Below are 25097 nucleotides of genomic sequence, written 5' to 3' on the forward strand. Positions count from 1 at the left end.
TTCCTCCTTTCCTATCCCACCAGCTGATTTTTTCCATTCCTTCCTAACACCCTTCTTCCTCCTCCCCCAATATCTTTGATATATATCTTATATCTTTGATAACCTGCTAATTTACTAAAATATAAAACAGTCCGTTACAACTGAATTCAGTTGTTATGGGCTGAATTCCCCCCACTCCATTCATATGTTGAAGCTTTAACCCCTAATGTGACTGTATTGGAGATAGAGCCTATGAGGAGATAATAAAGGTTAAGTGAGGTCATAAGGGTAGAAGAGAGCCCTCACCAGGAACTGAACTGGCTGGCACCTTGATCTGGGACTTCTAGCCTCCAGAACTGTGAGAAAATCAATTTCTGTGTTTAAGCTACTCAGTCTATGTATTTCGTTATGGCAGCCTTAGCAGACAAATATATCAGTGTGCATGCACAACCAATAAAGCTGTTATCAGAAACAGACTTTGTAAGGGTGAAGAGATGACTTTTTTATTTTAGAATAACAGAGATTAAATTTCCACAGATAAATATAATAACCAATGGGATGTCTATTCAACCCAGAACAGAAACACACAGAGAGGTATACCAAGAATCTCCAGGTAGGTAGATTGCCTGGTTTAGCTGATTCAGCTTCGCCCGCCCGATTCCTTCTTCATTTAGAAGAGTGGTTAAGGAGTACATTTGAAAAACATATTCATGGCACCTTTTGAAAATTAGTCTCCAGCTCACCTGCTGTGCAAATTAATTCAGAGATTAGAAGCAAAATGTGATGGGAGATGTCAGTAGGGTGAAGTTCATCAGTGGGAACTAAAGTCAATTTCCTGGAGTGGCCAGGGGAAGATATACCAGAATGATGATCTTTTACCTTGGATGGCCAGAGGTCTGGTAGACATCCTCAAATTCAGAAGGGCCTTACAGGTCAGATAAAAAAAGGAGTATATCTTCATATAAGAGGCTCAGTCTGAGCAAGGGACATTTCCATGCTTTTGCTTTGTTTTAAACTTGTGACATTTGATATTACAGTCACTGGGGAAAGAGAAAAATTTGAGGAAATGGAGTTCTCGATAAAGCATTTTTTCATCCCAAGGGATTTGGTATTCATCATTATTACATCCAAACTAAAACAAGGCAGAGAGAACTATTTATTCCCGGATAAAATGGTCTTCTCTTGCCATCTAGAACAGAGTGCTTAAAGCTCCTGGTCGATCAATTATATATTATATTAAAATGTAAATAAAATTTTGTCATTGCATTTTTTCAGCCCTCCAATTATTTTTAAAAGTGTTGCTTTAGGGAGGTATATGAACACTATAGTTAGGTCAATTTTCTTCTGCCTATTTCCACGTGATTTAAAGACAATCATGTCAATAAGGAACATACCATTGCAGACAATTTCTTTTTAGTCTTTTTCTCAGTGTGGGATTCAGAGTCTAATAGATTGCCAGGATATATATTTAATACCTCAGTTTAGAATATTAAAAAAACATGATATTTTTATATCCATTTGTAGCTGGGTAGAAGTTTGGCTTGAGATACAAATACTGTAGTTTTGTACAGTATACTGACACAAAAATTAATTAATATTCTTGTATAGCTAATGTATGCACATGGAGCAAAATTCCAAAGTTATAAAAGGGTATACACTGAAAATTAGGTCTCTCTCCCACCTTTATGTCTAAGTTCTCCAGTTTCTACCTCTGAGGTGGAAACCACTATTACCAGTCTCTTGTGTTTCCTTCTATAGATATTCCAAAGTGCGTTGATTCTGGAACAGGATCTTCCCCCTTCCCTAGCAGGCTTTCAGTACCTGGCAGCATGAAAATGTTGCTCATTGAGGTCAGAACTAATGTTCTGAGCAATAGCATGGAAGAGTGACTGCCCTTGATTCTTCTCACACCCCTCCTGGGAAACCACATTCTCAAAGCCGATCACTAGACATTTGTCTATACCACCTCTAACTGGACATAATACTGGCACAGATACATTTATCATGAATACACAGCAATCAAAACACCTAACAGATCCATACATTAGATATTTACTTAGTGGTATGTGTGAAAAAGTAGGTGCTTTTGATAGGTTGTTGAGCAAGGAAGGAGTTCTGTTTTTAAGCAAGATGGAACCAGTGAGAAATTACTCCCTCTTTTCCAGGGAATGGAGATTTCATGAGAGAGGTAAAAGGAGAAAGAAATCTTGGCTGAAAGGTGTTTTAAGCAAGATGGAACCAGTGAGAAATTACTCCCTCTTTCCCAGGGAATGGAGATTTCATGAGAGAGGTAAAAGGAGAAAGAAATCTTGGCTGAAAGGTGCAGAAAAGGCATTCCAGCATGAGCTGTGGTCTGGGAGAAATCTTGGAATTGGGGTTTGGGATAAAAGAAAGAAGGGAGTATTGAGCGTTGATTTGCAGAGAGCAGAGTGGGTGAATTAGACTGGCAGGAAGAGGCAGTGAGGTGAGAGTGAGGTGATGTGGGATGAATGGCCATTTGCATTTGTGTATATTGAAGGTTTGTATAAACATCTATGGACAGGGCGCCTGGGTGGTTCAGTCGTTAAGCGTCTGCCTTCGGCTCAGGTCATGATTCCAGGGTCCTGGGATCGAGCCCCGCGTCGGGCTCCCTGCTCAGTGGGAAGCCTGCTTCTCCCTCTCCCACTCCCCCTGCTGTGTTCCCTCTTTCGCTGTGTCTCTCTCTGTCAAATAAATAAATAAAATCTTTTTAAAAAATCTATGGACAGAAGTCAGTCAGTCCTTCCATATATACTGTGTCTTCCATGTTCCTAGCACTGCCATCAGAACTATCGTTCAGTCCAGAATTTTTCTCTAACAAAGGCACCAAAGAATCGGTTGTAGCATAGTATGGTAGTTTTCCTATATTAAGTTCTTCTCGGAGGTTAATTCTATTAACTAAACAGCCATAACTTTCCTTAATAATTTGTTATGGCACTATCATCCACACAATTATGTAAAAGGATTTCTCAATCTTGCCACTACTGACATTTTGTGGGGTGCTGTACTGCACAATGTAAGATATGTAGCGGTATCCCCAGCCTTAACCACCCCCCCGATGCCTGTAGCACTCTCTCCAAATTGGAGAACGAAAAAATGTCTAGATATTTAGGGCAAAATTGCCCCGGATGGAGAACCAGTAATATAAAGTCTCACAAACCTATATTCTTTTGTTCTGTAACACCCCTTTTTAAAAATTAACATTTGCCAAAATAATACATTTGTGTAGATAAAAATTAAATAGTGCCGAAGGACTTATAATAAAAAGCAACTGTCTCCTGCCCCACTCCTCCTCACCCATATTCCCATCCCTGAGGTCTACCACTTTTATACTGTTTCTGGTTTGAGTTTTTCTTATGTTCCTGCCATATCCATCTACCTGTTTATCCATTCATTCAAAGCACATATTCATTGAACACCCTGTTTGCTAGGGCTGCCATAACAAAATAGCACAGCTTGGGAGGCTTAAACAGCAGAAATTTATTCTTTCACAGTTCTGGAGGCTGGAGGTCCAAGAGGAAGATTCTGGCAGGCTTGGTTTCCTCTGAGGGCCATCTGGGAAGGATCTGTTCCAGGCTTTTCTCCTTGACTTGCAGATGGCCACCCTCTTGCTGCCTCTTTATGTGATTGTCCCTCTGTGTATTCCTACCCCTGGTGTCTCTTCCTCTTGTTATACCAGCCCCATCCCAATGGCCTCATTTCTGGATTAGAAATCCTGGATTAGAGCCCCATCCCAATGGCCTCATTTCAACTCAATCACCTCTTTTTAAAAAAAAAAAAAAGATTTTATTTATTTATTTATTTGAGAGAGAGAGAGAGAGAACACGAGAGTGGAGTGAGGGGAGAGGGAGAAGCAGACTCCCCGCTGAGCAGGGAGCCGGATATGGGACTCGATTCCAGGACTCTGGGATCATGACCCCAGCTGAAAGCAGACGCTTAACTGAGCCACCTAGGCGCCCTCAATCACCTCTTTGTAGAACTTATCTCCAGGGGTGCCTGGGTGGCTCAGTGGGTTAAGCGTCTGCCTTCATCTCATTGTAGTGATCCTGGGGTCTTGGGATAGAGCCCCACATCTGTCTCTCTGCTCCGCGGGGAGCCTGCTTCTCTCTCTCCCCTGCTTGTGTGCACTCTCTCTCTAATAAATAAATAAAATCTTTAAAAAAAAATAACATCTCCAAATACAGTTACATTCTGAGATACTGGGTATTGGGACTTCAATATATGAATTGTGGGGGGGGGATGTAATTTAGCCCTTTTTTAAAGAAATTTTTATTTATTTATTTGCAAGAGAGAGTGTATGAGTGGGGGGAAGGGCAGAGGGAGAGGGAGAAGGAGGCTCCCCACTGAACAAGGAACCCCGACACGGGGCTCGATCCCAGGATGCTGGGATCATGACCTGAGCTGAAGGACACGCTTAACTGACTGAGCCACCAGGTGCCCCTGCAATTTAGCCCTTAATAAGTACCTACTATGTGCCAGTCACTGTTCTCAGCACTGGGGATAAAGTGGTGAACAAAACACAAAAGTCCCTGCTCTTCTTAAGTTTACATTCTAGTGGGGGAGAGCAACAATACACTATAAATACATAGTTAAAATATATAGTATGTTAAAAGACGCTAAGTGCTATGGGAGAAAAATAAAGCAGAGAAAGGAGATAGGGAGATTTGGGGGGGGGGTGCTGCAGTTTCAAATAGTGTAGCCAAGGAAAACCTCTCTGAGAAGGGGACATTTGAGTAAGGACCTGAAGGAGGTGATAGAGCAAGACATGCAAATATCTGGGGAAAGATCATTCTAGGTGGAGAGTATAGCCAGTGCAAAAATCCTGTGTAGAACATGTCCAGTTTGTTGAAGTAACAGCAAGGAGGCCACTGGGGCTGGTGCAGAATGAACAAGGGGGAGTAGCAGGAGATGCAGGGGTTGGGAGATGGTGAGGCAGATGATTGTGTAAGGTCTAGTAAGCCCTTGTAATGACTTTGGCTTTGGTTCTGAGTGAGATGGTGTGTTAGAAAAGTCTCGTTCTTCCCTCCTGTGTGTCTCCTTTATTCTCACACTACTGTCACATTTCAACACTTCTGACACCAGATGTGTGAGTTTTTTTCCCCTACAACAAGGGATTCTCTGTGGTAGCAGCTGGGTGTCCTCTAATTTAATTCCATTCTGACACTGTTTACCTGGAGATAGTGTCAGATCCCACAGGTTAAGGGCCCAGCCCCACCAGACTGTTCCCCCCAGCCCCCTGCAGATACCATTGGCAAGTCCAGGTTGTCACCTGTGCTTCTGACTACTTATAAATCTGAGGTTCCCATGGTCCCCTCCTGGGGTTTGGTTAGTTTGCTACAGCAGCTCACAGAACTCAGGGAAACACTTACTTAAGTTTACCAGGTTATTAAAGATATGCTAAAGGATACCAATGGACAGCCAGAAGGAGATGATGTATCTACATAGGACAAGGGCTGGGAGGGTCCCAAGAGTAGGAGCTCCTGTCCCTGGAGTTTGGGTATGTCACCCTCCCGGCATATGGATGTGTTCACCAACCAGGAAGCTCTCCTAATCCCATACTTTTGGGATTTTTATGGAGGCTTCATTGCGTAGGCAAGATCAATCATTAACTCCATTTCCAGCTCTTCTCCCTTCTCTTGATGGAGGTGGGGCTGAAAATTCCAGGCTTCTAATCATGGCTTGATCTTTCTTTCTGGTGACCAGCCCCCATCCAGGAACCATCCAAGACCCCACCTAGAGTCACCTCATTAGAACAAAGGATGCTTCTATCACCCAGGAAATTATAAGGGTTTCAGGAGCCCTGTGTCAGGAACCAGGGTCAAAGACCAAATATTAGAACAAAAGATGCTCATAGTGCTCTTACCACTTAGGAATTTACAAGGGTTTTAGTTCTGTGCCATGGAGGGGGGGGGGGGGGGGGGGGCGGGCAGAGACCAATATATATATATTTTTCTATTATGCAGGATCTGAGTTAACGTTTAAAAGAATCTCTCTAGGGGCGCCTGGATGGCTCAGTCAGTTAAACATCTGACTCTTGGTTTCCGCTCAGGTTTGATCTCAGGGTCATGGGATCCAGCCCCACATTGAGCTCCACACACAGCACAGAGTCTGCTTGAGACTCTCTCTCTCCCTCTGCCCCCGCCCCCCAATGCTCTCTCTCTAAAATAAATAAATAAATCTTAAAAAAAAAAACAAAACCAAAAAACAACCCACCAGAATCTCTCTAGCTGCTGTGTTAATAATAGACCAAAAGGGAGCAAGGGTGGATGTAGGGAGACCAGTAAGGGGAGTATTGCAATTATCCCTTTTCTCTAAATGATATGTGTATACTGCCGGTGGTTGGTTTACCAGCTCTAAGCATCATCTAGTGACTTGCTGCTCTAATAGGTGGGATTTAACTCACTCACACAGCAGCACCACCACTCTCTTCCTCCAAATACATCACTCTTATCACTCTCTGTAGTTCCTCTACTTAGTACACCTCTCCAGAGACAACCATTCTAATGTGATGTATCTTTTTGTTTGTATGTCTTCTTGGTTATCTTTGTGCCTTTCTATAAGACACATAAATCTCTTTTTTTTTGGTTCCATCATCTACAGATAGTATCTCTTGATTCTGCACTTTCTAAAATTGGAATATTAGTGCCTCTACACAATTTTCCGCCTCCTCTAATTTTGTCTACTTTCTAATTTCTGTATGCTATGCTTTTACATTAAGTTTGTTAACATTTACTTTATACTTTGTAATCATAATTAAGTTTTCGGCGATTTGTCTCTAGTTTGGATTTCAAAAGTTGAAAACCAATAAGGATAGTATTTACATTATTATGACTATATAAATATATATCTGTATAAAGCCAAGGGATAGGCCTTGATTACATTTTCTTCTTTGTAGTCCCAATGTTACAACCTCCATTGGTTGCTCTATATCATTCCATGTCCTGATTGCCTTAATTATTGGAAAAATAGCATTTTTAAACAGTTTTGTATTTTCCTTGAATTTCTGATTGCCATTCATTCATTTATGTATGAGTGTGTGTATGTATGTATATATGTATTTATGCTATGGGTAGACTAAACATACGCCTTCTTTATCATATCTCTGCTATTTTCCAGTTTCTTTTTCATTTTGTTTATTGCTCAAAATAAATTCTATTCTTCCTTAGGCCTACTTCCTATGTTAATTCAAACCATTTCTTCAAGTTTGATCCATAGATTTCTTGTATAGCTTTTGTTTTTCCTGGGATTTCTTTTTTTTTTTTTAAGATTTTATTTATTTATTTCAGACAGAGAGAGAGAAAGAGAGAGACAGAGCATGAGCTGGGTGGGGGAGGGGCAGAGAGAGAAACAGGCTCCCAGCTGAGCAGGGAGCCGGATGTGGGGCTTGATCCCAGGACCCTGGGATCACAACCTGAGCTGAAGGCAGATGCTTCACCAACTGAGCCACCCAGGCGCCCCGCCCTGGGATTTCTTTATTGTACCTTTTTGGTTTATTTCTTGCATTCTGTGCCTTTAATGTATCCTTAATTTTCCTAGCTCTTTTTTTTAATTTTTATTTTTTTAAGTAATCTCTACACCCAACGTGGGGCTCGAACTCATGACCCTGAGATCAAGCGTTGCACCCTCTACTGACTGAGCCAGCCAGGTGCCCCAGTTTTCCTAGCTGTTAACCACATCATCTCTTTTGCTGATTTCCCTTTTTCCTGGAGTCCTCCTATGTTTTGTATGGCATTTTTCTGGACTGGTCGGCTCCAAAAATCGGCTTTAGTTCTGTGTATTCTGTCAACACCCGTCCCTCCATTTTTTATCTTCCAGATGACATATATTGTCTGTCATCTGATGTCCCTTTTCTTTGTTGTGGGCTTATACCTTTTAAATCCCTCTACTATAATTCTAATGGTGTCTTAGGAGGGAGAGCAAATTAATGCATGTGGTCATTCTGCCATATTGAACAAATATAGAGCCTTACAATACTTTTTTAAATTTTAATTTTTTAAGTTCTAAAATTAATAATGTTTCTTGTAATTAATTCAGACATTAAAGAATTGTGTATAAAATAAAACTTAAAAGTTTGTTCACCACCCTCACTCCCCAGAGGTGACACTGTTTGGTAAATATCCTTCCAGACTTCTAAAATATGCATATACAGGGGCGCCTGGGTGGCTCAGTTGGTTAAGCGACTGCCTTCAGCTCAGGTCATGATCCCAGGGTCCTGGGATCGAGTCCCACATCGGGCTCCCTGCTCTGCGGGGAGCCTGCTTCTCCCTCTCCCACTCCCCCTGCTTGTGTTCCCTCTCTCGCTGTGTCTCTCTCTGTCAAATAAATAAATAAAATCTTTAAAAATAAAAATAAATAAATAAATAAATAAAATATGCATATACAAAATCATATACATATACACATACACAAAATAAGGTTTTTTGCTTGATAGATTGGATAGTTGGATTTTATAAACATTTAGATACTGGGTTTTTAAACTTAACATATTGGGCATACTTGCATATCAGCACATAGATACTTAATTTTTTTGAGATGGGGGAGGGGCAGAGAGAGAGAGAATCTCAAGCAGATTCCACGCTCAGCATGGACTCCTACATGGGGCTTGATCCCACAGCCCTGAGATCATGACCTGGGCTGAAATCAAGGGTTAGAGCCTCAACTGACTGAGCACACAGGTGCCCCAAAACTTAAATTTTAATGTGAAATTTTTATTGAAATATATACACATATAGAAAGGCAGTGGTCTGCTCTTTCTGTATATATGCTATAGCTCCTTATTTTTAATAGTTGCATAGTACTCCCACGGAATAAAGAATTTTTTGTTTGCTAACTTTTGCAATTATAAGCAATGCTATAGTAAACATCTTGGAACATATATCTTTGAACTTTTGTGTTACTATTTCTTGATAGAAGTAGGTCTGTTAGGTCAATGGCTATGAAATGTATAAACATTAAGAGATACTACTGAATAGTCCTGCTGAAAAAAATTTGCCAATTTACTTTCCTATTAACAGTATTTGAGAAGGTACAAACTTTTGAGGCAAACTCTCCTTAAAAGGTTGGAGACTCTGCTGTGCATAGTTGAGAACTGGACTCTGTACTGTTTTTTATTTATACTTAATGACTTCACATGAGCTGGTCTTTTCTGTCTTTGAATATTTCAAGTTCCTTAGAGCCTGGGATGATGTCATATACTTCTTTGGTATTTCTTATAGTGCTTAGTACAGGCTGGGCAAACTGGGTGCTTAGTACATACTTAATGATTGACTGATAAACCAGTTTATATTTTGGGCTACACAATCCCTTGAGGTCAGCTCCTGGAATGAGAAGGCTGGGCAGAGTCAGAGACTAGGGCTGTGCCGGGTCAGTATCAGATGCTCTCCACTTGGATATCAAGTTTAGACCATAATCTAGGAACCTCATTTACATAAAGCACCTAAATTAATCCCTGGCTCAGGAGATTCTTAATAAGTTGTCTTTATTGGTGAGAGAGTAGCCTTAGGGCTAGTGTTGAGGGTTCAAGCCCAGCACCTAAAACCATTCAGGCTGGAGTCAGAAATCCACAGTCTAGAGATGAAACAAAATTGAGAACCAGCAGGAGCAGACAGGTATCAGAGGTGGGAACAGAGGCTAGGTTTGAGTTCAGTTGCATTGTAATATCACCTTCCCTGCCACCCTAGGCATTTTTTATTGGGCTTTCTGTATGTTTAGCTTTTGCACAGTGGCATCTTAAAGGTGTCTTTCAGTCTCTGACAGGAGCCAACAATCCCAGCACAGTGCTGTGAATACGGGAGGTATATAATGAAAGAGAGTCCACTGATCTCTCTCCTGTCGAAATGGATAACGTGGCAGCAGTGTTGGGGATTTACTTGAGACGATGGTGCTAGAGAACAGCCATTTGGCTAGAGCAAGATTACTGCCCAAGCTTTTCCTCATCAGGGAGTGGGGTGCCTGGGATTGGGACACCAAGAGGTCAGGCAGATAAGGATTAACTTCAGGGACAAATTTAGAGGCTCTGAAAACATGGGGGCACATGGATGACACAGGTTCAACAAAGTGAAGAATGGGTTTCCTTCTTACCTTTCTACCCCTAGTCAGCAGCATAGATAAAGGAGGGAGGCGGGCCAGGTTTGTTACATATAGACGTTCATCATAACATATAGCATTGATTGTGTTTCTCTTATATGCCAGACATTTCCTGCACATTATCTCTAATCTCCCTTATAACTCTATGAAGTAGGTATTAGCTCTATTTTACAGAAGTTTATATAAGCTACTGAGGGCCAGGATTTGAATCCAGGTCTATTTGGCCATAAAGCTTTTGTGCCTTCTGCTATACACACCATTCTGCCTCTTCTATGTCAGTCATAGCAGCCCCGACCTCAGCGAAGTAGTTGCTGCCTGAGAACTAGTTGGTTATGTGTGGGCAGGGTGTCCCATGGTTCTTTCCTTTGCTCATCAATTCATTATACAAGTAAGTATTTATTTATGGCCAGAGAGTTGGGAGAGGAGTGCAGGTCAGGTAGGTGGTGTGGGAAGGGACACGTGTGTGGGGGGAGGGCAAGGGGACATGGGAGGGTTGAAACTTGAGAAAAAAGAGCAAAAGAAAAGGGTCATCATGAGCTGGAATGCAGGATGGGGGCTGATTTTGGGGGTCTGTTCTTGCATGCAGTACTAAATGGGTCTTTGGGTGTTTGCAGAAGAAATACCTGGAGCAACACTAGCAGGCAAACTGCAGCCCACTGGAAGCCCTCAGGCCCGCACTTTATACTGACACATCCACAAACACACACTCACAGGGGAGCCATAAATATGGAGACAGATATCTTTAAACAGGCACACCAAAATGTATACTGCACAATGGAAGCCGATTGCAATGGTTTTTCTAGTGTTCATCTTGTGACTGTTAACTCCTCTTCAAGGGAACCAAAGCTCATATGGATACGTAAAGTCTGGGAGGTTTGTTGAGAGGAGAAGGAAAGAGAAGAGAAAAAAGAAACAATCTCATTTTATAGTCATAATTTAGTTGTGTGTGTGCATTAAGACTTCCAGGATTATATGAAATGATGTAACTATAGAGAAGGAACTGCTATGGAATGTTTGTCCGTATAAACCTTACTTATGTTTCTTTTAGTGGTAAACACTAGTAATAACAGATAGTAATAAAACAGGCCTGACCTACGCAACCACTTAATCCCAGAGGGATGTGACCCAGAGCAGGGTGGGGCAGAGCCCAGGAATGTGTTGCTGTGACACATTGATTCCAGGACTCCCTGGGCTTCACCTGCGCCTGAGATATGCACAAAGTATGTTTGGAAGCTGCAGAGATTTATTTGTGACTGCTCCACAGTCAGGGGGATGGCAGCTAGGGTAAATATGCTATTCATAAGGGCATCTAGTGTACACAGGCTTGAGAATCCAGGGGTCTGATGGGGCTGAGGGAAGTTCCTCTCCCTTCCATACCAAGCGTGCGCAATACCAGCACCCTCCAGGATTCAAAGGGGGAGAATTGGAGACAATGATACTGATCATACAGTTTATAGGGAATAAAGCAATGATTATAATCAGCATGAGTGCTAAGGAACAATAGAAGCTTTATAAAGACATACTTTACCCTACAAATTAATTATAACACATCTCTCTCATAAGAGAATTACCTAGTGATTTTTTAATCCTTTTAAATTTTTGATTGAAGGGTGGTGCCATGAAAGAGTCAAATGTAATTATCATTAAATAGCTTTTTTTTTTTAATATCACGTGGGACCCAAATACTGTAAAGGAGAAATAGTTCCTGACCATGTACGTGGTCCTTCAACTAACACACACAAGAGCTGCCTTGGGAAGAGCTTTGGCAGTCTCCTCTGTATTAATTGCAAATACTCTCACCCTAGAGAAACTTGATTCAAGCTCAGGAAAATAGCTAGCAACCTAGGCACTGTCCCCAACAGTGTGACGGGTAAGGAGAGACCACCCTCAGCACTTTCTCATATTTCCCCTTATATTTGGAAGCCAAGAGCGATACTAGTGGAAACAGACCTAATGTCTTTTAAAGTCCGCTGTATAATATTCATGCCTTGATTCTCAACTGTTTTTCCCACTCCAGTCTCGAACTTCTTCTAAAGGATGCGGCTCACTCTGGATCAGTAGCAGTGGCTCATTGTGGCAGTAGCTGCAGAGGGGGGAGGCAGAAGGAAAGAATCAATGTGGTTGGTGGGTGGGGATTCTGCCTTGGATCCCCGCCCCCCTCCAATTATCATAAGCTCTCCAAAGCGAACAGTAATTTACAACCTTCTTGGCAATCCTACTTCATTACTTACCTGGAAGAATTTAAGTCCTGTCAGTAGAGTTTCTCTAACTTCATACAGTCAATTACTTGTTTTCGGTACTGCAAAATGATTCTACGTTCCTGGGGACAGCTATCCCTTTCAAGTTTCTTTTTATGTTTGTTTGTTTTGTTGCAGAAGCCTTAGAGATGCAGGCCAGGGTGACTGGGACAGAGGTGAGGTCCCTAACTAATGAATGGGACTTGGGAGGCAGAGGACTTGTTTTTATGCTGAAAAAGAGTAAAATCCGGAGTAGCGGTTGATTTCATGCACGTACGGCCGAAGAGGCCCAGGGCGGACCTAGTATGGGGTGAGCACCCGGATCTGTGAGCCAGTGTTGCTTCAGCGTCTCACCCTGTGTGTGAGAGGAGGCTGGTAGCCCTCCTTGTCCCATCAGCACTACCCTTCACTTCCGTCTCTGCATAACTATATCAGTAGAAAGCGACACTTCCCACAGTGGCGCTCGGACCCCAAAGGGAGGCTGGCAGTGGCTTGGCAGGTGGGCACGAAGCCGGGAGATGGGTGGGGGAGTGGGGCGGAGGCAGCGTCGAGTGGCGTTTGGGATAGCCAATGGTAGTTCGGGGCAGGGGAGGCAGGGGCGGAGGCGCCGAGGCCGACCAGCCAATGGCGGGCGAGCAACTACTGGAACGACCTGGTGACGTGGGGAGCGTTCCATTCGGCCAGCGGTGGGCGGTTGCCACAGCTGGTTTAGGGCCCCGACCATTGGGGCCCCTTGTCAGGAGGAGGCAGCCTCCGGGCTGGGGAGGAGAAGTCGCTGCCACCCCTGGCAGCTGACGCGTTCCCCTGGGACGGTGCACTTCCTGCCCTCAGTTCCCGGCCGAGTTCGGTCTCCCGGGTTCAGGTAACGAGGGGTGGGGGTTGGGGTCTCCTGGGCTCGGCCGCATGGTGGGCTGCCAACCCCTCCGCTGCGCCCGGCCTCGCGGACATAGGCACCCGCCCTTCTCAGCGGGGCTGCCGCCGAGCCCCTGACCGCGGGTGACTACACGTGGCGGGGCGTGTGTGAGTGTGTACGAGCGTGTGGAGGTGGCGCGCGTCCCAACCTTCCTGGGGCGGTGGTCGGCTGCGTGGCGGAGGCAGGGCTGGCCTCCCGAGGCCGCGCCCGCCGCCCGCCCGGGACTCGGGCCTCCGGTCCCCGGCTGGTGGGCCGGTCGCTGGCTTTCGACGGATTTTGATCTTTGTTCTCCCAGGGCCCGGCTCCCCTTCCTGGTCTCTCTTCTCCCGCTGGGCCGGTTTATCTGGAGGAGATTATTTTCCAGGTTAGTTTTACACAAAGGAAGTGTTCTCTGCACCTCTGGTGCTCCCTCCCTTTGGCCAAGCCTTCTTGCTTTCTCATTTCCCTGCTCATCTCCTGGTTTCTATTTGGACCCTTGCCCTCTCCAGCCCGGAATGATTTCGGGTTGGTTGTTTCTCATCAGTCAGGCGGGCTGCAGGCTTCCATCTAATTCTTGCCAGCGTGGGGCATGTGGTGTCAGTAAACAGAAGCCACAGCACCACACCTGAGAGGAGAAGGGTGGCAGTGGTTGAGAAAGGCTGGGCCTGGGGGTTCAGGATGCCAAGTAGAGATGGCAGTTATGAAATGTCCCAGAAAGCAAGCACCTTTATGACTTTTCTTAGCTGCTGCCATGTCCACCCACCCCCACCCACAACCATTCCAGAACCTCTCCTGCTTAAGTCAGCCTTTCACCTACAGATCTGTGATGTGGTTTCATTAAGATTCCCACAAATGTTAGGCTAGACTGGCAAGATTGGTTCATTTCCCGAACTCAGGAAGTTACAGAGGGTTTGATTAGGGGAAATCTGTTTTGAGTAAATACAACCTGGGTATGTGTACAGAGTGTCCAGAACCTCCTAGCCCTGCCAGAGGGTGACTTGTTCCCGGGTGTGATTCATATTTGAGTGGCTAATTGAAGAAAGAAGGTGAAGTGGAGGAGGGGAGGGAATGGCTCCTTAAGGACAGAAACTCTACTATTGTTTTTAGAGTCCTCTTACTGATGATTATAGAACAGTGTGGTATAGTGGAAAGTGCCCTGGACTGGAAGTCAGCAGATGTGTTTTCTTGGCTTAGCTTTGCAGCTGTGTGACCCTGGACAAGTTATTTCCTCTCTTTGGTCTTAACTTTACTCATTTCCAAAACAAAGTAATTGGGGTTATCACCCATAAAATCCCTTCTAGTTCCAAGGTTCTATGATGATCAAATGAACAGTATTATATTGGAAGCATAGGGATTTATTTAAGAAGATATGCTAGCTCCCTTCCTTTTTTTTGAGAACCTTTAACCTTTTCTCCTTTTAGGGGACAAACACAGATTGGAAATAAACTTTTCCCGCTTCCCTACCCTTACCCCTTCAGGCAGTGCTCATCTTTCCACCTCTGGGAAAGGAGGATTGAACTGCATTTTCTTGTTCCTGCCTCATTTTTTTTCCTTTTGTGCTTTTTCTTAGGGCTAGAAATTGGACTTTTGATGATGTTTGACCCCGCGGCAGCAATAGCAGGCATCGTGATTTCAAAGCTGGGCTCAGCTTCTGTTTCTTCCCTCTTGTAATCACAAAGCTCATTTTGGACCAGGAATTCCAATCATGTCTGTGATGGTGGTGAGAAAGAAGGTGACACGGAAATGGGAGAAACTCCCAGGCAGGAACACCTTCTGCTGTGATGGGCGAGTCATGATGGCCCGGCAAAAGGGCATCTTCTATTTGACCCTCTTCCTCATCCTGGGGACATGTACACTCTTCTTCGCCTTCGAGTGAGTTTCCATTGAGTAGAGTTACCTGATTATGGTTACTTTGGGTCTAGAGGAAGAACTGTCTTTCTGGGAAGTTTGTGGATGGTCCTTGGATGGCACTATCCTCTTGAGCAATGTCCTTAGATCATGCCAACTGAATTCATTTCTTTGTGCTTTTAGCAGAGTACCTGCTTCCTAAAAAGGCCAAGACCTTTGACCCCAATTTTATAGCACTGATTTGGCGTTACCCTTGGCACACTTGGGAAATAAAGGAATTTGTCTTTGTTATTCACCTCTCTTTTTCAGTGGTCTCCTTAGTTGCTTAGTGGCAGACTCCCTCTTCCCCACCCCTTTTGGGCCTAGGGGCAGCCCTCATGGTCATAACTCGATACCACAAAACTCACCTATTCTGTTATTCTGGGTCCTATTTCCTTAGGGCTCAGCTGTCTGCTAGAGATTAAATTGAAAAGCCATCAGAATTGGGGACCTACAGATCAGTTCCAGCCTCAACTGTGCCACAAACTAGCCACATGTGTGGTACATATGTGCTTATTAAATGTGAGTTTCACTCAGGATCACTCAACATAAACAATTCTGTATTCTGTGTGTGCCTGATACCAGCCTTGGAGTTATTTTTTTCTGCCATGTAATAGCTAGTACTGGAGCCACTGTTTGAATCCTGTATAGGTCACTGTTCTAGGGAGGTGGCCAGTTGGATTCTAGGGTACTATGGCATTGACTACTGGGTGTGCTGAGAATACTGTATACTCTAGGGATGGAAGCAATGCTAATTGGTTTAGGATTATTATGAGGAGGGCTCTGAGGAGCCAAGAGGTGTGTGTGTAGACTGGGAGCCACACCTGATATGAGCCTGCTATAGTTCATATACTAGAATGACCTGAAAATGGAGCTCCCATGCTGGGGCGTGGCCATGGGAGGGAGGAGGGGGCTCCTTGGCCAGCCTCTGTGGGTAATTAAAATGAGCTCTGGTCTCTTGGAGCTCATTTTTGCCCTTCTTTTGTAAGGGCTCCAGGCTTTCCCAGTGCATCAGGAGTGATTTTTCAGGCTGCTTTGCCAGACTTTTTGATGGTTGAAGCTGGCTTGAATAACAGCAGGGGGAGGAGGGGGCAGTTTATAACAGGGCTAGGAAAGGAAGGTCAGAGAGGCTCTTTGTCAAAGGCACTTTTGCTGCTGCTGTTGCTGCTGACTTTGTGAAGTATTTGGCAAAGTCGGTTGGTGATGGCTTCTTAGCTGCTTTCCAGTCTGAGGTTTATGGTGGAGCGTGTTATGTGTGTGGTACAAGTGAGCATGTGCAGTCAGGCAGGAGTATGTGTAACATTAAAACAAAATGTTTCCCCTCTCACCCTTCTCTCCAAGTTGTTTGTTTTTTTCTCTTTATTCCTGCCTTGCTGCGTTTTGGAAGTACAGAGCTGAACTCTGCTCTCTATCATTCTCCTTCTCTTTCCATCCTCCTGCTGCTGAATCACTAGCTCTTTCTGCCACCACACCCTTCCATCTTAGAGTTAAATTTTTGTGGTTGGAGCCATTTGAAACAGAGATGAGATTTGTTTTCAGGCCCTGAGTGAGCTGGTAATTCTGGGTCCGGGAAACCTCTGGTCCAGGGGAACTTGAAATTTGGAGCTATTGGCATTTGGCCCTTTTTGTATCTGGGAGCCAGACAGAGTCTGATTTGGATCTGTCCCACTTAGGCCCCAGAAGCCTCTGAACAAAACTGCCTGTGGGATGAAGCTTATAATTAGCCAAGTTACTGTTTGATGGAGGCAGGTTGAGTTTTCTACCAAGATGACTTTTTTCCCCAAGTTATTTCTTGTGCTTTGCCCTCAGATATGAAGGGTAAGGTTGTCTGTGAACTGCCTTGAGTTCCAGCTATCTGTGTGATAGAGTAAATATTTTTTTTAAGATTTTATTTATTTATTTATTTGAGAGAGAGAGAGAGAGCAAGCAAGCCAGGAGCAGAGGGAGAGGGACAAGCAGACTCTGGGCTGAGCGCGGAGCCCAATGCAGTGCTCCATCCCACAACCCTGAGATCATGACCTGAGCTGAAATCAAGAGTCCAACGTTTAACCAACTGAACCACCCAGATAGAGTAAATATGTTTGTGGGTAGGGCTGGGGGGAGGGGAAAGGGAGAGGAGAAGGGAGAAAGAAGTTAATGTGTGAGCGAAGGAGTGGAATGGGAAAGCATAAAGCTGACCAAAGGGGAGAGGACCCTGGTGATGAATCGTTTTACTGAGAGTGGTGGAATCTGTTTGTGCACATGTGCACGTGTTTGTGTGTGTGTGTGTGTGTCACGTACAGACACACAGACACTCTAGGTGGTGGCTGCCTTATGCCTAGCTAATGACAGGCTGTACAGAGGACACTAGCATACCTCTGAGGCATGCAATCGCTTTCTGGTCGACCTTTTCCTTTGGAGTATATAATTCACTACCAACCACACAGTGGGGGATAGGATTTGGGGGGCAGAATATGGGCCCCTTTGTTAGCATTAGAATTTAGGGAGACCTCAGGAAATCAGCTGATCTAGTCCCCTGCCTTCAGGCAGGTGAGGGCATCTGAACCACCAGTGACGGAGGACTATTTTCATCCTCAAATTGTCGAGGAGTGTCGATTCCACATCCTCTGGCCGCTGCATTTTTGCCTTAGGGAAGTCTAGATCTTGCTGCACATCTGGACCTGCATTTTTGTAATAGGGTCTTGCCTGCAGCAGGTGCTTAGGAACAAGTGCAAGTTGATTTATAGCTGCCCATGGCACAGCCCTGGGTCAGCCACATGGCTGGGGAAATCTGGTCAGGCATGTGGGCACCCCTTGATGAAAAACATGCAGTATTAGTAGTGCCAGTGGATATCTTTTTATTTTGGGATTTTGCCTTTACACGTTTAGACTTCTCAAAGGAGGGACCTGTAATTTTCAGTGGACAGACAGTATAGGTTGAATATATAAAATGAAAGAAGGTTGTCCATCTAGGAGCTAGCTAGCTCTGTATTGTTAGAAGTGTTTCCAGAGATACTCGGTGGCCATCTCTCAGGGCTGCTGTCACAAAGTAGATTCCTGCCTGGGATGGGAAATTGGGCTAGATTATCACTAAGCCTCCTGCAAGTCTGAGAGTCTGAAATTCTGTGTAACTGTTGTGTTTGTCTGGAAGATTAAAATATACACACTGAAAAGGAACGGTTGGATTACCAGTAGGTAGCTGTATTTAAATATATTTCATATTTAAATGTAACTGTAACTATGGTAAATGTATTGACTTTAAAAGCAGAGTGAAAATTGTGCAGTGCTTAAAAAAAGGATTTCCTAATTTATTTTTAGGGTGAGGTATTTAGGAAATGTGAGTGGATATGCCAGTTTCAGCTTTGACCACATGAACCATTCTCCTTCTTTTCTGCCCAAACCCTGTCCAGCTTGTCTGAACAAGTAGCCACCAGCTTGACCGGTAATGTCAGGACATTATAGTGGAATGGCACTGACAACTGTGAGGTGTCCAGCTACTCAAAGACTATTGTGGTGTTTAGTTAAATTCAACTTCCTGATAAAGCTTGGAGGAAGGACCAAGTGCACTGTCTTCTGGAATTGGCTTCCTAGCTGTCTCTTTTAACTTTATGACCAGATTACAGGTGGGGTCAAGGTACCCAGACTTCTCTTGTGACAAGAATGACTGTGTGACTCTTGACCCCTGAAGTAGAAGCACTTTGCTTCTACGATCAGCACTTATGCCTCATCGTGCTGTATGTAGAGGAAATTGTATCAAGGCACTATCGAACCCTGTTGGACTGACCCTTGCAGGTGCTTTTGATATATAGAGGAGTCATTGAATTGGATGAACTGAAAAAAGCTTTGTAGTGCTGCTTCATAACTGACCCACTTCTAGTCTATGCAAATTCTACCTCTCTTTCAAGTCCCTTCTTGAGTCTTCCTTCATGAAACCTTTCCAGTAATTTCTGCATTTGTAGGACTAATTGTACATACTGCTCATTTAACACATCATCATATGACATTCCTTAGATTTCTAAATTCTATGATTATTACACTTTGAGCTCTTTCAATGTCAGGGACTATCTCCTATGTCTGTATAGCCCCCCATGGTGCCTTCCACCAGACCCTATGTAGAGTAGGTGGTCAATAAATGTGACTGAATTAATACATTCTGGATACACTTAAAATATAACAGTCTTGACTCACAGAATCATAGAATGGTAGAACTGGAAGGGGCCTTGGAGACTATTGCTATCCTTTTGCAGGTAAGGAAATCAGGCCCACAGAAGAGAGGTCCCGTTATTGAGATCAGTCAGCCAGCCAATGCCTCTATATGACACTACCTTTCATCTCATTGTTATCTTTTGACCATGGAATCCTGAAGACATTCAGATTTACTAAAGTGTACATAGTGCCAAATGCTAGACTAGCATATTCTGGGTTCTTCCTAGCTAGTGATTGTGTTACCTAGTGGCATCTAGGTTATTTGGGCCTCCCCAGCTCATGCTCCTAGGAAATGAAGGTGTCTTTGTAGAAAACTAATAGCATTCTGGCATAGCATTCTGGTAGTCTTGCAAAAACAGAGAAGCCTATCTTTAGTGTGAACCTAGAAAGGAAGTTTTGTGGGTTAGGGGGGATCATCACCTCTGTGGCTACTCATAGTCCCTGCTGCCCGAATGAGGATGGCTTGGAGAAAAATTAAGCAATGTGTTCTCCCTACCTCATTACCATGTGGGTGATCCTGATGAGAGGGGCATCATGTCCCTGCAGAGAGATGGAAGAGAAAAAGCAATATGACAACACAAAGTTACCAGGTTGAGGGAACACAGAGCTATGTAGACCAAAACCAAACTGACATGGCAGAATATTTGTGTCTATAATTCCAAGGTCCCGGTTCCTGAAGTTACTTACATGAGATTGGGAGGAGGAAAAAGTGGCTTTATCATGATCTCTAACCAAGAGAACATTATCTGGAAAATTTTTCTATGGAGGTTCTGTCTTGTGCTTTACCTAGCCCAAGATTCTGTCTAAGACTTGGTCAACCAAATGGCAGTTTTAGAAAGTCATAGTTGCCTCTCTGATACCAATCTGTTAAGGTACGTAGCTAAGTTCAACTTCCTGATAAAGCACATTCCCTGGAGAAGGGTTGGGTTGTATCTCCTGAACAGTATGCTTTCCTTTCTTTGCAGTTCCATCATTCAGAATTTATTTGTATATTTTCAGCCTCTACTACCTTTTGTGGTGATGAGTTTCACACTGTCAATCTCTACTGAATGCATCTCCCATCTTTTTTTTAAATATTTATTTATTTATTTGAGAGAGAGAGAGAGAGAGACAATGAGGAGAATGAGCGGGAGGGGCAGAGGGAGAGAGAATCTCAAGCGGACTCCATGCTGAGTGCAGAGCCGGATGCGGGGCTCCATCCCAGGACCCTGAGATCGTGACCTGAGTTGAAACCAAGAGCTGGACGCTTAACTCACTGCGCCACTAGGCACCCCTCCCATCTTTTGAGAATGAGTCTCAATTGAGTATAGTGATCTTCTATTTTGGGAAAAGTGAGCACAAAGAACAGGGATTTCCCCCAGCATGCTGACATCAGTTGAGATGTTTATTGAGGGAAAGAAGAGACATCCTAAATCTTCTTCCTCAGAGACACCCGAGCTGGTATTGTGTTTAAGAACAAAGGAGGTACCTTATGCCTTTTGCAATAGCAAGAAGCTAGTGAATTCAGGGTAATTAGGGGGATATTTCTGGAATGGTGCAATGAGAAGGCAAGAACCTTATGATGATGATTAGATAAAGCCAGTTAATGGAGGGCCTTGGAATACTGGCTTGTGGGGTTTGGGGATTAATATAATAAGCAGCAGGGAATTGTTCTAAATTTTTGAGCAGGAGTATATTATATTTGAAATTTGTTATTTGTTATATTTGAAATTTGTTATTTTTGTTCTAGTCGAAATGTGAAATTTGCTATTATCACTGCGATTTAGCAACTACTTAGCAGGTTTGCCTGGCTAGAGATTTTGGCCCTCCTCAGTGAGAAGATGGCTCATTGCCTCAGAATTGAAGATGTCCCTGTTTGGTTAATTTTCCCCATTGCTACTGGAGCAAAACAGCCTTATGCATCTTCCTCTGACCTTCACATAGCAGTCAATCTAGAGGCTGATTTTAAATTATGTTTTTAGTGTCCAAGGAAACTTTTTCCCTATCAGCAGACTCTTGAGTGTCATCAGAAGACCCTCGAGCCAGTCTTATAGGTGATTCTACATGTTTACTATGCTTTAGAAGTAGGTAGTGTGTAAGAGAACAGACAACCGTCCATATCAGTGAGGACTTATAGCAAAGGCTTATTACTATTATGTGAGACAAGGGCCATCATGGGACTCTAACCTTGGGCCCTTTCTGCTGTTCCAAGCACAGCTTTTCCTTAAAGGCACCCTTAACAGCTGCTATGGGAGTGGTTTTAAGCAGCCACCAACTTCCCAAGAGAGCTCTTCTCTGACCACTTACAGTCCTTAGAGTCTGAATCACCATCCTAACACTTGGTTATTGGTCTTATCTTATTCTTTAGCTGTTTCATATGTTAGTTATGTTTTTCCCAACAAAATTAAATCCTATTTTCTCTTGTTCTTCATTTGTTAGACACATAAATACTTGTTGGCTGATTGATTGCACTGAGCTATTAGGGAGACTTAGAGGTAGAGTATTGTTTAGAACACCAATCCATGCTCCCAGTCTGTGAGGCAGAGCTCTGCTATGGAATCTGTCTGGTTTCTTACCACATCCACTCATGAATCTCTTGAGTTTTTTCATGTCAGTTGAAGTCTGTGTCATTATCATTGTCCCGCCAATGAACTAGCGTGCTAGGAATGGGGGATGGGACATGACACACCAGCCCAGCCTGGCACTGCTGGTTACTGCTAGACAGTACCACCATGTGGCCCATGGGACATGTGGAAGTCCAGTCATGTAGCCCAGCTATGGAAGCCTGAGGCCAAACAAGAAGTTGGTAGAAGGTGGCTTAAAGTAATATTTCTTCAGGTGGCGTGAAGGAAGATAGTGGGGACATGGTTGCGTTTATAAAATTCACAAGGGAGAAAAGCGACTTCTAAACCTTTTGGAAGGGGGAAAGCCTCTTAGTACTCTGAAGACAAAAGAGAGTTCTGTTTCAAGAAGTGTATGAATATCATTATTCCAAGAAGTAATATAAATGGAAAATACTAGGGGATTTCAAAAACAGTTAGCTTATATTCATGGATGACAGATCCAGTCCTCCAGTAGGATGAATTAGTGATTTAGGATACTCCTGACTTTTCAGATTGATATTGGGAATTGCCACCCAATTTTCACATACCCTATTCTTGTCAGAGACAGATCTCTAGCTTGCTGCAATTACGGGATTAACTTAAGGGGGTATTTTTTAAAAAGATTTTATTAAATTATTTGAGAGAGAGAGCAGGAGCAGTGGGGAAAGGAAGAAGCAGGCTCCTTGCCGCTGAGCAGGGAGCTGGACGTGGGGCTCGATCCCAGAATCCTGGAATCATGACCTGAGCTGAAGGCAGACACTTAACCAACTGAGCCACCCAGGTGCCCCCTAAGGGGGTATTTTTGATCATAACTATTAAAGACAGACATGATAGGCTGTAGTTAACAGCAGTCTTAGCTACTGGCTCTCTGTTTCCTCTTACTTGGAGTGGAAAGGCCTGCTGGTCCCACATCTGCCTTCCCAGCCACACCCACTCGCTAGTGACAACTGGCTGCCAATAGCCTCATCTCTGGAGAACAATACAATGAGCCTATTGTGTACTTGTTGACATACAGAGTGGATTGTTTTAGCAGGTGCAGAAGATAGTCCGTGTAGAGATTACAGAGACCTTTATCCTTGATGGCGTAGCATAATTCAAATCTAAGTTGTCCTTTGTCTGGTTAACAAGCAGGTGTTGGAATGAGACTTAGTTAATCTCGGGTCCTTCATGCATGGGGGCAACATTGATCTTGTGTGTGTGTGTGTGTACAAGGGAGAGAGATTGTTTTATTTTCTCTATATCTTTTTCCTGTAATAAAATGATTTAAAATCCCTTCAGTGGCCAATCAGATAGCTCTGATTTTTCTATTCATTGGAGACTGTACACCCAGAGCAGTTTGAGTCCTAGAGAAATTATTTGTTTGTTTTCAAAGAATGATCTTAGAAATGGGCAGTGACTAGAAAGATGGCTATTTTCTGTTAGTGTGGTAATTTTACTTGGCTTGCTTGTGAAACAGTCTTATGTTTCTCCTGTGTCCTTTGGGTCCCTGATTAGGCGGAGGTGACTTTTGTTTCCAAATTCACTTCTTGATTATCTGTACTACTGAAGGTGGAACATGGAAAAGAAGGTAATCCACAAGCTAGTGATATGCAAGGGCCTTAATTACCCTGTCCGTAGTCAGATCCTTCAGTTCTTCAAATTATACCCCCTACCCTTAGCTTTTAGGGGAAGGAAGTAAATCATACAAAATCAGGCTATGACCAAGGATTTTGTTAAAAACAAACAAGCAGGCAAGCAAACAAAAAGCCACAAAATCATTTTGCAAGTTCACTACATATGTTCACCTTCTGCTGACAAACTGCTCAGCCTAATATTATAGTTGGTTCGCACCTGCCGCCCCCCCCCCCCACCTGCAGTCATGTGTGTGGCAGGGAGACAAGGGGAGGATCTCATGTGGATTGTTCCAAAACTACAGTGAATGTACAACCTGGGGTTAAATGTTCACTCTGAGTGGACAGCAGCTTGCTTAATCCCCATGCCAATGAGGTAAGCCTTTTTCCTCAGCTTACTTTCTCCGCTCTCCCTCTGGTCCTTGCTCATCCACTTAGAATCTGCCTCCAAGAGAAGATCTCTGTATTGAAGGAAAAAATGTTCCTCAGGAGGAAGAGAATAAAAATAGGTCAGTGATAACTCTCACCACACATTCCTATTTATTTGGTTTGAAATTCAATTGAGTGCCACAAGTATTTGTTGATAGCTTCTTTGTTCCCATACTTGTATTAAGCTCTGGGAGATATAGAACTACGATGGTAATGTTAAGAGCTGACATTTACTTAACGTTTACTATGTGTCAGGTGCAGTTCTAAGCACTTTATTTATATTCATGCATTTGATCCACACAATAACCCTATGTAGTACTATTATTATCCTCATTTCACAGCTAAGGAGACTGAAGTTAATTAAGTCACCCAAGGAGGAGCTGGTAGAGCCAGAATTCAAACCCAAACATTCCCACTTCAAAAAGACAAGGTTCTTGCTCTTCTGAAGTCCAGCTGGGGGAGATGAGGTCAACATAGTGAAAACCAGCTAGGAAACAATACAAGGCTCTGGCAGTGAGGACGACAGTGGTAGAGAAGGGAGAGATTAGTGCAGCTTAGGATAGGCCTCTCAGAAGAGGCAAGACTTCTCTAAATCCCAGAGTCTTCAGCTATCAAATGGGTATAATAGACTCTACCTTCTAGATTTAGTGTGAGACTTGAATGAGATAATGCATATAAAGGGCTTAGTGCAATGCCTGGCATATGCTGAGTGCTCATTAAATTGTCGTGATGATGACAACGATGGCATTGATGTCTCTGGGACCTGAAAGATGAGTAGAGTTGGGATATCCAGAGAGGAAGAGGGATGGCCTTCCAGGTGAATTATGAGGAAAGAGGAGGGGCAAACATGATGTTGGGAAGAGGTGCTGAGGAGATACAATTTTCTTATTCCTTTGCCTAAGGTCACTAAGTACCTACTAGTAGAGCTAATTGAGGAGAGAAGAGGATGGATGTTGCAAAGTCAGTCAGCAGCTGTGAAGCTTTTTCATTGGCCTTGAAGCATGCCAGACGTACCGTCTGACGCTGGGACCCTGCTTCATGGATGGCCCTCATCTTTTCTTCCTCCTCCTTGAGCTCAGGCCTAATGCCAGATGAGTGGTTATGAAAAGCTCTAGACATTCCCAGAGTGAGAACAGCCTGTGGTACTTACAAGTCCAGGCTCAGTTGCTTCCCTGACCTTAGTAGGTGTGAG

The 25097-nt window shown here is 43.7% G+C and overlaps 1 protein-coding gene across 3 annotated transcripts in view; it reads left to right on the plus strand.

The window, feature by feature from the left end:
- Positions 1-12972: 12972 nt before the first annotated feature.
- ZDHHC9 (zinc finger DHHC-type palmitoyltransferase 9) overlaps positions 12973-25097 on the plus strand; it is a 31389-nt gene continuing 19264 nt past the window's right edge. For 2 of the 3 annotated variants that reach the window (XM_021685788.2, XM_021685804.1), the window contains exons 1-3: positions 13008-13182; positions 13529-13597; positions 14783-15084. In XM_021685788.2, the coding sequence (XP_021541463.1) occupies positions 14918-15084 (167 nt within the window). In that variant the 5' untranslated portion in view covers positions 13008-13182; positions 13529-13597; positions 14783-14917. Of the gene's footprint in view, positions 13183-13528; positions 13598-14782; positions 15085-25097 lie in introns of all 3 variants that reach the window. The other variant, XM_021685796.1, reaches the window with a different exon arrangement.

The sequence above is a fragment of the Neomonachus schauinslandi genome, chromosome X (assembly GCF_002201575.2).
Source record: "Neomonachus schauinslandi chromosome X, ASM220157v2, whole genome shotgun sequence".
In the NCBI taxonomy this organism is placed as follows: domain Eukaryota; kingdom Metazoa; phylum Chordata; class Mammalia; order Carnivora; family Phocidae; genus Neomonachus; species Neomonachus schauinslandi.